At 66.2% G+C, this 15,704-nt stretch overlaps 1 protein-coding gene across 1 annotated transcript; it reads right to left on the bottom strand.

The window, feature by feature from the left end:
• Window positions 1–2,325: 2,325 nt before the first annotated feature.
• LOC119064658 (lymphocyte antigen 6D) lies at window positions 2,326–3,910 on the bottom strand. The gene is made up of 3 exons (XM_053660894.1): window positions 3,849–3,910; window positions 3,038–3,136; window positions 2,326–2,855 (listed from the first exon to the last, which is right to left on the bottom strand). The coding sequence occupies exons 1-3, from the start codon at window positions 3,898–3,900 to the stop codon at window positions 2,605–2,607; spliced, it is 402 nt and encodes a 133-aa protein (XP_053516869.1). The 5' UTR covers window positions 3,901–3,910; the 3' UTR covers window positions 2,326–2,604.
• Window positions 3,911–15,704: the final 11,794 nt, after the last annotated feature.

The following is a 15,704-nucleotide window of genomic DNA, read 5'->3' as shown; positions in this document are numbered from 1 at the left end:
TAAAAGTCGATTCTCTGAGAATATCATGACCACAAAACCCCTCACCAGAATGACAGGCGAGAAGACAGATGAGACTCATCACCAGCATTAGAAGGACAAAGAGGACATTCTGATGGGTCGTCACACTGTTAAACGGATAACAATGGGGAAAGCAGAAAAAGAAAAGAAAGCGTGGTAAGGAAACATCACTAACATTAAGGCCGATCAACACTGTAACTGAGATGACGTGGACAAACTTCTTCCAAGGCACAGCTAGCAATAAAGGGTGGGCCAAAGCCGGTTCTATTCATGAATTGTTGTGTTATTTTCCCATACGAACAACTGCAAACTTACTTTTTCCCCATCCTGGTTGTAAGCTGATTGTCCCTCTGTCTTAAGTACTTGAAATAGTAGTTAATAATCTTCCCACAAAGAGAGTCCCAGTGACCTCTACAAAGCACTTAAAGAGAGTACCGAGGTCACGCGACCCTGCCCGGCAGCTACGGGACGTGGCCCCTGCAGCCGGGACGCCAGCACCCCCGGGTCCCTGAAGCAGGATCAGACGTCCCAGAGGAGCGACTCCAGGCCAGCAGCCCTCCACACAGACGGAAGCCTTCCAAACAAAGCGACCCCCTCAGCCAGCACCCCTGCCACCGTCCGGCCGCCGGTCAGGCAGCCACCCCTCTTCTTCCAGCACCCAGTCCCCAGCCTGCTGCCCGAGGTGGGGGGACCCAGCTGACGCTCTGGATGCACTCGCCGCCTGTCTTGAGCTGGACCAGCATGGAGCGCCCTCCCCTTCCCTGAGGTGATGTCCCTGCCCTCCCCCCACTGGCAGAAATGAGGATGGTCTGTGGCCTGCACGTCCGTGGGTCACCGGCCATTCAGACCCACCTGTGGGCAGTGGGCCCAGAGAGCCTGGAGGGGACTCTGAGATGGCAGCCCTTCCTTTGGCAGGCTTCTCCCAAAGCCTGGCTCTGCAGGGGCCACGGAGGGGCATGCTGGCCCAGGCCCTGCCCCTCAGAATGTTGCTGTGGCGGTGTGGGCGTGGGGCAGGGGCTCACAGCTCCTGGGAGCACCAAGGGGAGAGAGACTGGCTGCCCTGCAGAGGGTCCCAGAGCACCAAGTTCAGGCACAGGTGACACTGAGGGGTGCTGGTTTCCAGGTGGGTACCCGGGTAGAAACCGGAGGCTCTGAGAGTATAGTGCCAGGTTCAAGGTCACTGGTAACAACTAGGTGGGAGCCAGGTGACCCTCGGCAGGTGGAGCTAAGAGGTAGAGCGGCGGAGGAGGGGCGTGCTGGGCTGGGGTGGGCCGCCCCCCAGGGAGGGGTCCCACAGTGGCGGCGAAGGCCCCACATCACCACTGCACACACCCAGGTCCGGAGCTGCACCCACCGGAACTGTGGGCAGTGGCTCAGCTCACCAATGTAGGGAGTGAGGGGTGAGCACTTGTCCCAGGGTCAGCAAAGGCCACCGACCCCTCCGCACCAGCTGCCACCCTTCCAATGTCCCCAGGGGTAGGGGCGCCACAGGCTTCTCTGGCCAAGGGGGCCAGCGGGTGGGAGGGAGTCTGGACTCTGACCACAGGGAGGGGGGAGAGTGTGGTAGCTGCTCAGGAAGTGGGACCGCCGCCCGCCCTGAGTCCTCCCGGGAGCGAAAGGCCACTTGCTTGGGCATCTGCGGGATCCTGGGTGCTCACAGAGGTACAGTGATTCAGGTTGGCCAGAACCCAGGCAGAGGGCCCAGAACCCAGGCAGAGGACTCAGATCTTGGTCCTTGGAGGCTGGGCTCTTGCTTGGCTCCCAGCCCAAATAGTCTCACACTCACTGACACTCAACTTACTCACACTCACACACAGACGCACTCCTCCCTCCTCTGGGGTGCAGGTGGCCAAGGGGACTGCTAGGTGCCGCAGGGATGACCCAAGATACCCGGACCCGCCCCAACTGTGCTGGGCAGTGTCTGCGTGGCTCCAAAACGCAGCTGAGCCTGGGAGGCCCCAAGGAGGCCTCTGGAGACTTGTGGACCAAGGTCTGGAGGATGTTCGGGGGCAGAGGGGCAGTCTCTCCTCCCTGACCGCTCTGCATGGGAGGGGTCTGACCTCTCGGGAGGGCCTCGGAGCCCCCCTGCCCTGCACTGCTCCTCAGGCCTCCCCCTCCTCCTCCTCCTCCTCCTCCTCCTCCTCTTGCTCTGGACGTGGGAAGTGGTGCCTAGGGAGGTCCCCTCTGAGGGAAGCAGTGGCAGTGCTGTTTCAGGCATGACTGGCACTGGGATTTGGGGCCCTGTGTGGCTGGATTCCCCGCCCCCACTCCTGGAACAGCACAGACAGGGTGACACTGGTTCTTAATCATTTATTCCTCTGCAGTTTTGAGTAAAAAAAAATACGGGAAACCAAACAGAATGGATACAAGACCAGAGGGGGGTCAGAATACCTGTCCCCACCCTCCCTCTGCCCAGGGAACTGTGTTCTCCCCTCCTGGGAGAGATGGGGGGGGGGGGTTCTCCGGCTCTCCGAGCCCGCAGGATCTGGCCCAGACCTCCCCAGGAAGCCGCCAGCCCAGGGTCCCCCGGCCCCCATCTCGGCTGGGGAGGGCCGTGGAAGTCCCGGGAAAGGACCTCCCCCGGGCTCACAGGCGGGGCGCCCAGAGGAGGGCGAGGAGGCCCAGGGCCAGCGCCAGGGACAGGGCGCTGCCGGAGAGCAGGGCGCGGGCGGGCGCACGGCTGGGCACACGGCCGGGCAGCCCCCGGGAGTTGCACAGATCTGACTGGCAGCACAGGGTCCTGGAGGAGCCGCTGCTGACCTGGCCGGGCTGGTAGGTGTCCGGCGTGCAGGACTCCACGCAGTCCTTCTCCACCAGGTTCCCTCTCAGAAGGTCCACTGCGGGTGGTGAGCGAGGTCAGGACGGGCCGCCACCGGGCCCCACGCCCCGCCCAGCTGGCACCCACAGCACCCTTCCCGGCTCCCGGCCCCAATTGCCATGGCGACCAAACCATCGCTGACAACACTGCCCCCACCGCCCCGGATCAGCCCCCAACCCCGGGGGCGCCCGAGTCACGCACCCTTGTATTGGGTCCTGCAGTGGCTCGAGGAGGGCGGGCAGGCCTGAGCCTTCTCACAGTCGGAGGCACTGGAGCACACGTGACACTTCAGAGCCAGGGCTGGCGGCGGGAGGGGGGGGGACGTCAGAGGCTCGGCCAGCCCCAGGGTGGCCGCTCAGGGACACAGGAGGCCTGGGTCCCCAGCAGGACAAGAGCTGTCTGCTGCCCTTTTCCCGGGCCAGGGCCCGCAGAGGCCCCCCGGGACCTGCCGGGGCTCCCGCCCTGCGCAGCCTCAGCAGGGGAGAGGCGACGGCCTCTGTCCCCTGGGGCCCTGGGACCGGAGCAGGGCACGGCTAGAGGACTGGTGGGCAAGCGGCCCATGGGGGCGCCTTGGAGCCCCTTCTCCACAGGCATCCCAGAGGGCTGGAGTCCCCCACCCCAGGGGCTGGGCCCCTTCAAGGACCTGAGAGTGAGCCAGGGCCCCGGGGGCTGCCCGCTTGGCCATGCTGAGCCTGTGGGGAGAATGGCTGTCCTGGGGGACTTAAGGACCAGGAGGGACAGGGGTCAGATGACCCAGGCTCCTATCTTTCTCTGGGGGGGGGGCATCTCAGGACAGCTGCGCATGCGCTGCGTGGCAGAGCGCCGAGCCCTGGGGCGTTCTGGGGTCCTCTGGTTCTAAACACTGGGGCTTGATTCCACTGACTCAGGGTGTGGGGTGGTTCTAAGTTCTGAATTGAGAGCACCCTGCAGGCCCAGGGTTCTCTGAGCCTCAGGGCCCCCCACTCCAGGCTCCCAGGGCTGCCCGCGCCCCAGCCCCTCCGCCAGCCCTCACCTGGGCGGGTGGCCGCGGCCAGCAGGAACAGGAGCAGCAGGGCTGTCTTCATCTCGCTGACACCTGCGAGTTTGGGAGCAGGGCCCCTCCTCCCTGGAGACCTTATAGCTTCCCTGGAGGCTGGTGGGCGGGGCTGGCTGGGTGGGACATTCCAGCGGGACTTACCCGACTTACCCGGTGCCCACTGGCCCCTCCCCCCAGGCGGGGGTCTGCCAGGCCTCCTCCGCTGGCCCTGCAGCTTCCAGCCAGAGCTCCCACCCTCCAGCCCTCTGTCCATCCCTGGGTCACTTGTCTTCCACTGGCTCCCTGGCCTTCCCCACCCTCAGGGTCAAGGGTAGGGTCTCAGCAGGTGCCTCAGGGGTGCCCAGGGCTGTGCCCACCCACAGGCGGGCAGCAGGTCACCACTGGCCTTAACTTCCGGGGCTCTGGGCCCAGGGTCACTGGGTCAACCCTGGCAAAGGACTCCAGGGAAGCCCTGTGTCTTGCTCAGGTACCAGAACTTGGGGGTGGTGACAGGCAGGTGGGCAAGGTGTGGCAGCTGGGTGTCCCCGAAGAGAGGCGAACCAGGAGGACCTGGCGTTGGTGCAGGAGTCAGGGGGATGGAGGTGGCAGGACGGGGGCACAGAGTTGACCCCTCAGCGTAGGGGAAGCAGTGGGCTCTCCTGTCTCCACCACCTTACCTCCCACCAGGGCCAGGGCCTCTCGGCTCAGGGCTCACTCTGCTCCGCTCAGGGGCCCTGCCTTCACGGGCAGCTGCTTTTGCCCACCTTGGGGCAATTGCACTCTGGTCCCACAAGACAGTAGCCCCTCCAGGCTGGCACAAGAGACCTGGTGGGGGGGGGCCTGGCTCCAAGTCGGGCCCCTGAAACCGCAGGACAGAACAGGTGGCCCAGCCTCTGAGCACAAGTGCCCTGCCCCGGCCTCTCTCACTCCTTCCCTCCGGTTTCCTTTCTGCCGCTGGGCTTGGGGTCACAGCGCCGCTCTGCCGCACCCAGCAGGGCCAGGTAGAGACCTGGCACGTGCCAGCAAGAACCGTGGGGGCCGTGGGGGGCCGTCCGGGCCGTGTCACAGTGAGGGGTCGGAGGGTACCACCCGAATGCTTTATGCTGCCCTCCCAGAAGGGGCCACCAGAGGCAGCCCTGCAGAGGTGCCCTTCGGGACCCTGGGGGTGAGCTGGATGGAGGGGTGCAGGCAGGAGCCTGGGGAGGCTGCGGCACTGCTGGCCCCAGACCCCAGGAGACGTGTTTAAAGCAGCTGGGGTCTCACCTAATAAAGCAGATATTGCGGGGGTCCCCATGTCCTCACCCAGACAGAGAAAGTCACCCCAAGTTCCGAGGCCTCCTGCGTTCACCAGGCACAGCCGCACAGGGGTGGGGCGGGAGCGCACCGGAGTCTGGGAAAGTGGGGCTCAGGGCTCAGTGATGGGGTGCTGACTGTCCCGGGTGCGGGGTGCAGGTGGGGAGGGTGAGTCACTGGGGCCAAGGGGCAGGGAAGCTGCTGGAATAACAGGTCTGGGGGACGGTGGAGCCGCAGGGCTCAGAGGTGCCAGGCAGGAGTGGAGGTGTGGGCGGGAGGCACCGTGGCTGGGGTCCGGCTCCAGGGAGGAGGCCTTTGTCCCTGGCAGAGCTGCCCTGGGTGCCTGGCTGCCCACCCTGGGGGCTTCCTAGCAGGAAAGTCAACAACAGCCCCAGACGCAGTTTTCTGGCGGGATAAAGTGGGCGAATCTGGCTTCGGCAGGCTCTCAGGGGTCTGGAGTGCAGCCAGGAGGGCTTCCTGCAGGTGGGGACCTGGCTACAGTCCTGGAGGCAAGATTTAGACGGTTTAGGGTTCAGGGAACAGCGGAGCTGTCGAGACCCACTTCCGACACCTTTTTACTAGTCAGGGACCAAGGGCCAGAGAGGGCCGAGCTGGCGCCAGGTCCCTGGGGAATGGGGCCAAACCCAGCGCTTCTCTGTTGCCACTGGCCCCTCCCCAACTTCTCCCTAGAGAGAGTTACCACTTTCCAGAACCTGAGCCCTCTCCTCCAGCCCTGGAGTCAACCCTGTCCCCAGGCAGGACTGTCCCCATAGACCACTGACATCAGGAATGACGAGGCAGAGGCCGGGGCGTGTGGTCAGGGACCCTGCCCCCCAGCAGGGCCTGGGGTGGCCGGTGAGTCTCGAGGCACCAAGGTCCTGCTCTCTCCCTTTCAGTCACACGCCTGCACACACAGGTGGCCCCCTGGACAGTACACAGAGGGCAAGGCCTTGCCCAGCCACTGAGTGGGAGCCACGGCTGGGGCTCTTCCCACCCAGAGCTCCCGTCTGCCCCCCTGGCCAGAGGGGCACCTTTGCACACAGGTCCATGGGCCTAAACAGTCTCTCTAATCTGCTTCCAGGGCCCGCCACTGTCCCACCACTGTCCCTGCAACCCCGGCCAACAGCAGCCCTTCTCTAGAGACACCCTGCCCTGCTCTTGGGGGCTTCTGGGTGCAATTCAGTCCTTGGGCTGGGTCAGGGCTGGGATTCAGGGCTGGCGCTGCCCCTGCCCTGGCCCCTCAGCCAGGCAGGGCCCCTCTCCCCGTCCTTCCAGCCACAGTGCACAGCACAGGACAGCCTGTTCCGGGCTTGGCTGGACAGGAGCCTCGGGTCCCTGAGGGCCAAGAGAGACACACTAGTCCTCGGCCTGGCAGGAGACACCCTGAGCTGGGGCCCCTGGATCTCCGCCCACACTGGCCCCCAGCACCAGCACTGGGACACCCTCCGCAGAGCCCGGGTGGTCATCTCCTCTGGCTGTGTCCCTGAGAGGCTCTGGGACTCAGGGGCTGGGGGGGGGGGATGAGGAAAAGACCCTCAGAGTGTGAGCTGCATCCTATGAAGGGGGGACAGCCCACAGAAGGGCTGGGGCGCAGAGCCATCGGGCCGCTGGGCTGCAAGTCCCTAGCAGTGTGGGCCGCAGAACGGGTGACCCTTGAACCTCGGAACCCAGACCCCCCAACCACCAGGTGACCGGAGGGCTCGTTCTTCCTGCGCCAGGACACGTGCTCTCGTTTCAGGAAAGGACAGAGTGGGTGTGCTTATGCTCCGCACCCTCGTCTTCTCCGCTCTGCCCCTCCTCACGGCGCCTCCCGACAGCCTGCGTGCCAGGTGCTGTGAAGCCCGAGCCCCGTAGCGCCACAGCTGTGGGTTCCAGGGCAGCGAGGGCCGTCCTCTCTTTCCTCCCTCACTCCCCCACCTCATTTGCTCCAACACCTGTTCACCCATCCTCCCATCACCCACCCATCACCCACCCACCCATCTTTCTTCCCTCCCTCCAGCCATCAGTTCACCACCCAGCTGAGCAATCAACCGCTCACCCACCTATGCACCCACTCGTACCACCTGTGTGTCCCTAGGAGTCAGCTGCAGTGATTTCTTGGTCTCCCCCGCCCTTTTCCCTTTGTTACCCACACACCTGCCCCTGATGAGAGAACACAATTGTTCTCGGTGGAACCCAGTTGGGACGCTGGGAGCACAGGTCTGCAGCGCCCGGCGTGCAGTCACGACATGATAACTGGGGGGGGGCGGGGGGAGTCTGGAGGACATCACCCATCCTAACCCTTGAGAGGGAAATAAATGTCTTACATATGAGGCCCGTCCGAAAACAGTGCGGCCATCGTTAACATAAGGAGAACGGTTTGCATGCCATCGATGTCACCTGGCAGCCAGGAAGAGTGGGCTGGAATGCGCGAGTGTGAACAATGACCACGTCACTGTGCTTGTCCGTGGGGGCGGTAGACACCACTGCAGGAGCACGTGTACCGTGTGGTTGTCATAGTCAAAATGACTGAGGAGGCAGAGCCACGAATCTGCATCCAATGTTGCGTGGAGCTTGGACACTCCTCCTCGGTAGCTGTTCTGGTGACTCAGAGGCCGAGGCTCTGAACTGCTGATTGGCAGCTTGCTCACGACAACGCACCGCTCCTGCACCACGTCTCCTGCAGAGCTTTTTGGCGAAAGGTCAAACCACCCAGGTGACTCAGCCCCCCCCCCCCCCCCCCCACAGCCCAGATCTGGCGCCCTGTGACTTCTGGCTTTTTCCGAAACTAAAGTCACCTTTGAAGGGGAAAAGATTTCACACCGTCAATGAGATTCAGGAAAATATGATGGGGCAGCTGGTGGCGATTGGGAGGACGGCGTGAGGTCCCCAGGTGCCTGCCTACATTAAAGGGGACGGGGCGTCCTTGTCCTGTGTAGGGTGTTTCTTGTAGCTTGTATCTTCTTCAACAATGTCCGTCCTGTTCATTTTATCTGGCGGGACACCTTCTGGACTGTCCCCATATGTAAGCACTCTGTCAGTCTGTCCCCCAGCCTTTGGCTGTAGTACTTCTTACGCAGCGAGTGTGAACTCCTTTCCTGGAAAACTTGCTGCCCCGCCACTTTGCCCTCTGTCCCTTGGGAACAGGACAGGGCTCCTTGCTGGGTGCTGTCATCCTTCAAACCAAAACGGCTCCAGCTCAACGTGGAAATTTTAAAAGGATTTCCAGAAACGGCTGGTGGCGGGACCGCTGGGCTCTGAAGCCCGTGTGCGGCCCTGACTCCAGGCTCGGGCAGCCTCTGCCCGAACCCTGGGTTTGGCAGGCGCAGATCCTAAGGCTCGTCCGGGGGCAGGACGCGGTAACCAACAGGGCCACCCCTGCACCGGCCAGGGGCTACAAACACTGTCCCCCTGTGGGCTGGGACTTGAGCTGCCGGGGCCCAGGCAACTGCGGAGCCTGGGATGGCTCGGGTCGGCCTGATGGAGCGAGGGGCCCGGCTTTGGCAGCCATTCCTGGCCCAGGGGGTTGCGTGTTGTTGCAGCTCTGGGTGTGGGACGGCCCCCAGGGCAGGGCGGTGGGCCCCACGCTGGGCCTGCCAGGGGAGCTTGTCGCCAAATCCCAGGGCTTAGGGGAGTACGAGCCTGGGACGTTATGTAAGCTGGAATGCGGGCAGCGCCGTGGGCAGTAGGGGACGCTGGGCGGAGGCACGGTGACCCATGGAGGCCTGGGACAGAGGAGCCAGCCCAAAGGCCAACCCTGGGCCAACCCTGGGAAGCCGGGGCTGGCGGGGGCAGCAGCGGGGAAGGCCTCCCGCTGGCCGTCACGCCCACAGCCCCCCCCATGTTGCCTCTCAGCCCCAGCTCTCTGAGCTCGTGGGCCCAGGCCCCCCTCCCCCAGGCATTCGGGAGCGCTGAGGGGCGGCCTGAGCCCCCGTGTGACCCACACCTCGCGCCCCCAGGTCTGCCTGCAGTAGCACGGTACCGGTACCGGGCCCTCACTGCCGCTGCTGCTCTGGGGGCGCTGGGCCTCCGCGGTCAGGCAGCAGCCACACCCTCCGCCTCCCAGAGGCCGGGACCCTCCCGCCCTCCCCCACAGCCCCGCTGGGAGCTGCGCCCTACACAGCCGGTGCTTTGCTGGCCGTGGCCCCGTCCGTTCTGTCCCCGCAGCAACCCATGAGCACCCACGGGAGCCTAGTGTGCGGTGGGCGCCCCCCGAGTGCCTGTGGACTCGGGAGTGGGAGGGAGTGGAGGGAACTCAGGCTTCCTCGCAGACCCCTCTGCCCTCCCCAGGGGCCCAGCGTGCTTTGTGCCTCGGCTCCCTCACCGCAGGGAGGGAGAGCCACTGTCTTCCTGTGGACACAGTCTCCGTGCCCCCCCCCCCCCCCGGATCCTGAACACCACGGTGGGGGAAGGCCCTCCTGGGCTGTCACCCGGGGGCTCCAGGGGTTTTCCGTTGAGACTTGTAGGGGTGGGGCCTGCCCCAGAGCGAAGGAGTCGAGAGACGAGGTTCCCACAACAGGGCTGGGCACAGAGGCCCAACCCTGGCCTGGACTTTTCTTCTGGAATGGCGGCCCCACCCAGACCCAATGCCAACCTCTCCTGGGTCCCCAGGTGCCATAGCCTGGCTGTGCAGGGAGACCGCGCCAGGGCTGGGGGGCCCTAAGGGAACCTGCGCGTCCAGATTCGAGGCAGGGCCCCCAGCCCTCTTGTCCCCGGAAAGCCCAAGGCGCCTGCACAGTGGGCAGAACCCGGCGGAAGCCAGGCCTCCCACTGGTCTGGGCCCTCTGCCTCTCTGTGGCCTCAGAAGCCCTGTGCCCCCCAACAGAAGGGTGACCACAGCTCTGCCATGGGCACAGGGGACCGAGAGCTAGGGGGACAGGGGCCCTGCAAGGCCAGAGAGGTGGCTGCTGGGAGCAGGAAGGGCCTCCGTCCCTTAGGGGTGTCAGGGACAGCCCGGACGCTGCCACCAGGCTGGGCCCTGGGGGCTGGGACTGAGGCGCAGGCCCCACTGAGCAGGCTCCTGGCCGCCACGACTCCTCGCTGTCCTGGCCGTGCGCTGCAGGGGCCGGTCCGTGGGGAGGCAGGGCCCAGGCACCTGGCCTGGAAGCCGGTCCCCCGGGGAAGGTAGTGAAGGACACAGGGCAGGGAGGGGACCCGGGCCTGCCGGAGGGGGACGGCGCCTGAATGGGGCCCTGCAGGCTGGCAGCAGGGACCCCGAGGGAGCCATAGGCGCCGGGACCTGGGTGGGCTCCTAAGGAAGGGTCCTGGAGAGTCAGGGACCTCTGCCCCGGGAGGGGCCTCGGAGCCCAGGGGGCCTGGCTGTGCCCAGGGCTGCGGGGCAGCCAGGTCCGACCCCTGTGCTGGGGGACACCGAGGCTCAAAGCACCCCCCCAGAGAACCCACGGGAGCCCCCACCCTGGGATTTATTGAACATGTGTTTCTCCCACATGGCCACAGGGGTTGGCTTCTTAGATGACGAGGACAGTAGGCTTCTTCCCCCAGTCTGGAGCCTGTGCGTCGAGAACTCTACCCCCCCATCAGGCACCCCCACCTGCCTCTGAGGGGAGGAGGCCCCCCCACAAAACCAAAGACAAATTAAACGACACCAAGAAGGAGGACAGAGCAGGGCTGGCGGCTTTATTCTCCCCTGGTGAGACCCTGGTGCCTCCGGGGCAGGGGCAGCCCCCATGCTGAGGGAGGCAGGGTCCCCAGCCCGACCCTGGTCCCCTTGGTGACCTGGCCCAGACCCTCAGCAGGCAGCCGGGGACCGTGGCTGGGCTGGCAGGACTGTGCGGCCAGGTGGCGGAAACTGTGAGTCCGAGACAGAGCCCAGGATGTGGGTCCCCAGAGGGCTGTCCTGGGGCGCCTGGCTCCCAGGAGACCCCAGTGGGTTTGTCAAGAGTGGACGCACCAGCTGGAATGGGGGGGTGCCTATGTGGATGAACCAGTGGCTGGAGGCTGAATGTGTGGATGGATGAAGGAGCACAGGAGACCCAGCTCCCAACCCTCCGGTCGCCTGCCCCTGCCTGGGCAGCTGTGGGCACAGGAAGAGCGGGAGGGCCCGGTGTTCACGGAGCTCAGGGGCCTCTCCCGGACAGAAGCCCTGCGCTGGGGTGGGGGGTGCTGAGGAGAATAGAGGTGCTCCGCCCATCCCCCGGAGGGACCAGAGGGACCCCTGCAGGAGCAGGCCAGAGGCGCAGGGCTGGGCCTCCCACCCGGGTGGGTTCCCTGGGGCAGCAGCCTGGGGAAGCAGGGGTGAGGGGCAGGCCACAGGGGGCTCTTCCTGCCAGTGTGTGCTGGGAGCTGGGCAGGCTGAGCCCGACTGGGAGGGGACACGCACGCCCCCGGCCGGCCTGGGGGGCTGGGCTCAGCGGGCCGCCCGGAGCAGCGCCCACAGAAGGCCGGCCAGGGCGCAGGCCCACAGGGCCCCCCGGCTGCCCGCCAGGCCCGGGGCCGCGCTGCGGTTGCACTGGCTGCTCTGGCAGCAGGAGATGGAGAGGGCGCGGCCGTCCGAGGACACGGTGCTGTTGGGGCAGGTCGGTGCGCAGGACTTCATCACCAGGATGCCTCCGGGGTTGGCTGTGGAAACAGGGCGAGGCCATGGGTGCCGGGCCCAGTGCCGCCCACTCGCCCGGCCGGCCCAGGATGCGTCCTGCTCCCGAGGCCCCTGGGAGTTTGGCACGGGAGTCCCGACCAGCCTGGCACTGTGCGTGTGAGCACGGTCCTCCCCAGTGCCCTTGGGCCGGGGGACCTGTCCCCGCTGAGATCAAGCGCCTCCGTGACACCTCGGGCCAGGCAGGGGCTTAGGGGCTCCCATGGCCAGTGTCTCCGCCCCTGTCCCTCGCACCGGCGTCTGGGGACCTCTGTGCTTCGGGGTCAGGGTCCTGGCTCTCCCCCATTTCTTTCTGGGACTGGAAACCGGGACACGGTGGCCGGGGCCTGCGAGGACAGGGCAGCCACCCGTAGCTCTTGGAGTCCAGGAGGCACACAGGCTGGCTGGGCGTGGGGCCGCCCTCCCGGAAGCAGAGCCCCTGGGGCGTGAGTCCAGGCCTCAGCCACCGCCTTCATCTGTCCCTGACCTTCAGCTGTGCAGCGGGGCAGCTAGGAGGGGTCTGGGAACAGCACGGCAGGGGTCCGGGCGAGCGGTGCCCGGAGATTGCTGAGGACTGTTGAGAAGGGGCGGGGCTGCGGCCTGGGCACGGCGGACTGCCTCCGGTGGGCCGCTGGCCCAGAAGCCAGGGGCTGGCAGGCGGGGGGCTGTACATCATGCTGCCTTCACCCCCTCGCCTGGAAAACGCAGGTGATGAGAGAGCCCACCTCTGTGGTTTGGGCCACACGAGAGCCGTGGGGCGCACGGGGGTGTCCAGCCGTGCACCGTACAGCGGTGGCAGCGCCCGCAGCAGAGCAGAGGGCCGACCGCGCCACCAGCTCCCTCCTGGCGGGTCAGAGGCCGGGGCCCAGCTGAGGGGCCTGGAGCGAAGGCCGAGCGAACAGGGAGGGCAGGTGGCGTCCCCACCCCTCAGGGAGCCGCTTCCCAGGACAGAGCCGCCTTCCTGAGCCTGGGGCGGCACCGGGCAGGACACTGGACAGCGACATTTGTCCCCAGCATCACCTGCTGCTGGGCTCAGACCCTGCCTGTCTGTCACTGTCACCTTCAGGACCTCCCGGATGCGGGCTCCCTCCCATTTCAGCCATAAAGCCCACCTTTGGGCCCTGGGGTGCCGGCGGAGCTCTGACCCTGGCATCAACGCGGGACTGTGACGGGCCGCGGCAGTGGGCGCCTGCTGGAGGGCGGTGGTGCCCCCCAGGGTGTGGCCTGGGGAGGGGGCGCTGGGCGGGCGAGGGTACTCACTGGCCCGAGTGATCACACAGTACTTGTCCGTCAGGGCGCACTCCACCAGAGACTCGCAGTTGGCGTGGCCACAGCACACGTGGCAGTGCAGGGCCCGGGCTGGGGGAGGAAGCACAGGCCCGTCAGCGCGGGTGGGGCCGGGGCCTGGCCTGGGGCTGGGCTCGGTGCAGGGCCACCGCCCAGCTGGCCTCTCTGAGCCTCCTCCCACCCTCCAGAGGAGGTCCCGGTCCCCTGGGATGGGACAAGGGGCCGGGGACTTGGTGGCGGTGGCTGGGCCCGTGTGTGTGAGTATAGGAGTCAGGGTGTCGGCGGGGTGGTGGGTGTCTGTGGGTCACCCTGGAAGCAGGGTGGGCTTCAGAGGCCAGCACGGTCCCCTTTCACTGTCCCTGTCCCTCTCCAAGCTGCAGTGTCGCCTCCTGTAAGATGGGCCCAGCTGCAGCCCGTGGGGTCCCAGCTTGCCCAGCGTGAAATGGCACAACGCGAACGGCCCCAGGCTCGGCACCCCCAACCCACTGCCTGGCCCAGAGAAGGGCTGGGAGTGCGGGGGGAGGGGTCACAGGAAGGAACAGCCCTGCCCCTCACTGCCTGGGGCCCGTCCCCAGGGCTGGGGGGCAGGTGGGGAGGACCTGCAACGAAAGACCCTGGTCCTGACCAGCCCCGGGCCCAGCGACAGGGAGCCCAGGACAAGTCTCCTGGGCTGGAGCCCCCACAGGCCTCGAGGGGTGGCCGACCCAGGCACAGCACGTACCCTGAGGAGGGTGGGGGAGGGCTTGGTGACACTGTGGGACACCTGCCCGGGAGGGAGCAAGGTCTTGACAGAGGGCAGGGCGTTTGAGAAAGCTTCCTGGAGTGGGTGGCCCGGAGTGGGACCCGGGCGGGTGGATGGGTTTCTACGTGTCGGGGGAAATGACCCTGGGACAGAAGGTGCAGCGTGGCGGAGGCCGGCCGTCCCGGCTGTGACAGGGCAGTAGAACGGGTGGGAAAGGCAGGGCACCCTGCGCGGCGTGGGGCCGGCGACCCAGGGAAGAGCCCTCTGTGCCAGGGCTCTGTGGGGCTGGGTGCCCTGAGAGGGTTTCTTGAGAGGGGCACCCTGCAGGGCTGCCCTGTAGGATGAGGCCCACGCTGACCTGGGAGCCGGCACCTGCGGGGTGGGGGGTGGGGGGACAGCACCGTCCCCAGGTGGGCCAGCGGCGCCAGAGCTGCTCTCCCTGCGTGGAGAGCAGGAACCGCGAGCAAGCAGGAAGCCGACCTCGGCCCCCGATCCCCAGCTCCGGGTTCCAGAGTCCCCAAGAAGAGGCCTCGCTGTCTACAGCGACCCAGGACCTTTGCTCATGGGGGCAGGGTGACACTCCCGGGTCCTCTGCACAAGAGCCTGGCCCAGCTGGCTGGTGTGGCTCCGTGCATTGACCACCAGCCTGTGCACCCAAAGGTCACAGGTTTGATTGCCCGTCAGGGCACATGCCTGGGTTCCAGGCCAGGACCCCAGTTAGGGGTGTGCACAAGGCAACTGATGCATGTGTTTCTGTCTCTCTCTCTCTTTCTAAAAAGAAGAAGAAGAACCTGTGCCTCAGTTTCCCCACCATGGATTTGGGCTGTGCTGAGAGTGAAGCCCTGTAGTTCCCCAGAGCTGTGACCCTCCCCGCAGCTGCTGTCCCAGCATCAGCCGCCCAGGCAGGCCCCTGGTGCCCTTGAGCAGGAGGGCCCTCCACCCGCCCTCCCCGCTTCCCCAAGCCTCCACGTCCGGTCGCTCCTCCACCCTCCGCCCCCGGCACTTTCCCGGACAGCCAGCGGGAGACTCACCCCCCACAGCCCACCCTCGGCGGGCCCATGGGAGTCATTAACCCTGGATGGTAATTACTTGGCTGATAATCACAGGCCCCACTCCCCGGGCCTCCCCCGCCGAGGTGCCCTGCTCCAGGTCTCACAGCCAGGCCAGCACCGAGGGGCGGAGCTGGGTGGGAAGGGGGCCGCCAACTCGCTTCCCTGGCTGCAGCACTGACGACCTCCCCTCCGAGAACTCTCTCTGTCCCAGAAAACAGGCCACCAGGGCTGCTGCTGAAGCCTGGGTCTCGCTGCCCTGCCCCCAGCTCTGTGGCCCTGCCTGTCACCAGGCCTCTCACCTGACGTACCAGAGCCAGGTGCACCAGAAAGGGGCCCCGAAGGGGCACAGCGGCCCACGAGCAGTCAGTCAGGGAGCAGCTGTGTGGCCTCCCCCTTACTCCCTGTGGTGCACAGTCACGGACCCCAGGGACTGGAGCCAGCCCTGCCCGGCGCCTGTCTGTCCCTGTCCCTGTCCCCCAGGTCAGCAGCCCTTACCCAGGTCCATGCACAGAGCAGCCAGCAGCAGAAACACCAGGAGTGGCCTCATCGTGGGTGTCCGCTGTGAGACTGGGCGCGGCCGTACGGGGGCCTTTATACATCGGCTGGCTGGTACACCTGGTAATTTAGCTGGAGATGAGCGCGGGGGAGCAGGGCCAGCCTGACCAGGTGCCCGACCTCCCCTTGCCCCGCCCTCAGGTGCACTCAGGAGGTCGCCGGTGCCCCTCACGGACTGTCCCTCTGTCCCGAGCCTTGCCCTCCTTGCCCCTTGGTTTCTCACGAGGCCCCAGGCTGGTCTGGGGAGCAAGAAGGAGGCACAGGTGGCCCAGGGGTGGCAGCCCATCCTGGGGGCCGGGGGGACACGGTTGTGCCCTGGGCTCTTCCGGAGGACACAGCCCGCCCAGAGCTCT

This window comes from Artibeus jamaicensis, unplaced genomic scaffold, assembly GCF_021234435.1.
Source record: "Artibeus jamaicensis isolate MK-2021 breed Jamaican fruit bat unplaced genomic scaffold, CSHL_Jam_final scaffold_916, whole genome shotgun sequence".
Classification (NCBI taxonomy): domain Eukaryota; kingdom Metazoa; phylum Chordata; class Mammalia; order Chiroptera; family Phyllostomidae; genus Artibeus; species Artibeus jamaicensis.
Note: the sequence above shows the minus strand (reverse complement) of the source record. Positions and strands in the feature narration are given on the sequence as shown.

Excerpts from the sequence above, each read along its gene's own strand:
- LOC119064658 (XM_053660894.1), bottom strand. The coding sequence starts at position 3,900 with ATGAAGACAGCCCTGCTGCTCCTGTTCCTGCTGGCCGCGGCCACCCGC. Across the intron at positions 3,137-3,848 it reads GGCCGCGGCCACCCGCCCAG|CCCTGGCTCTGAAGTGTCAC; the intron begins GTGAGGGCTGGC and ends TCCCGCCGCCAG. Across the intron at positions 2,856-3,037 it reads CTGCAGGACCCAATACAAGG|TGGACCTTCTGAGAGGGAAC; the intron begins GTGCGTGACTCG and ends CACCACCCGCAG.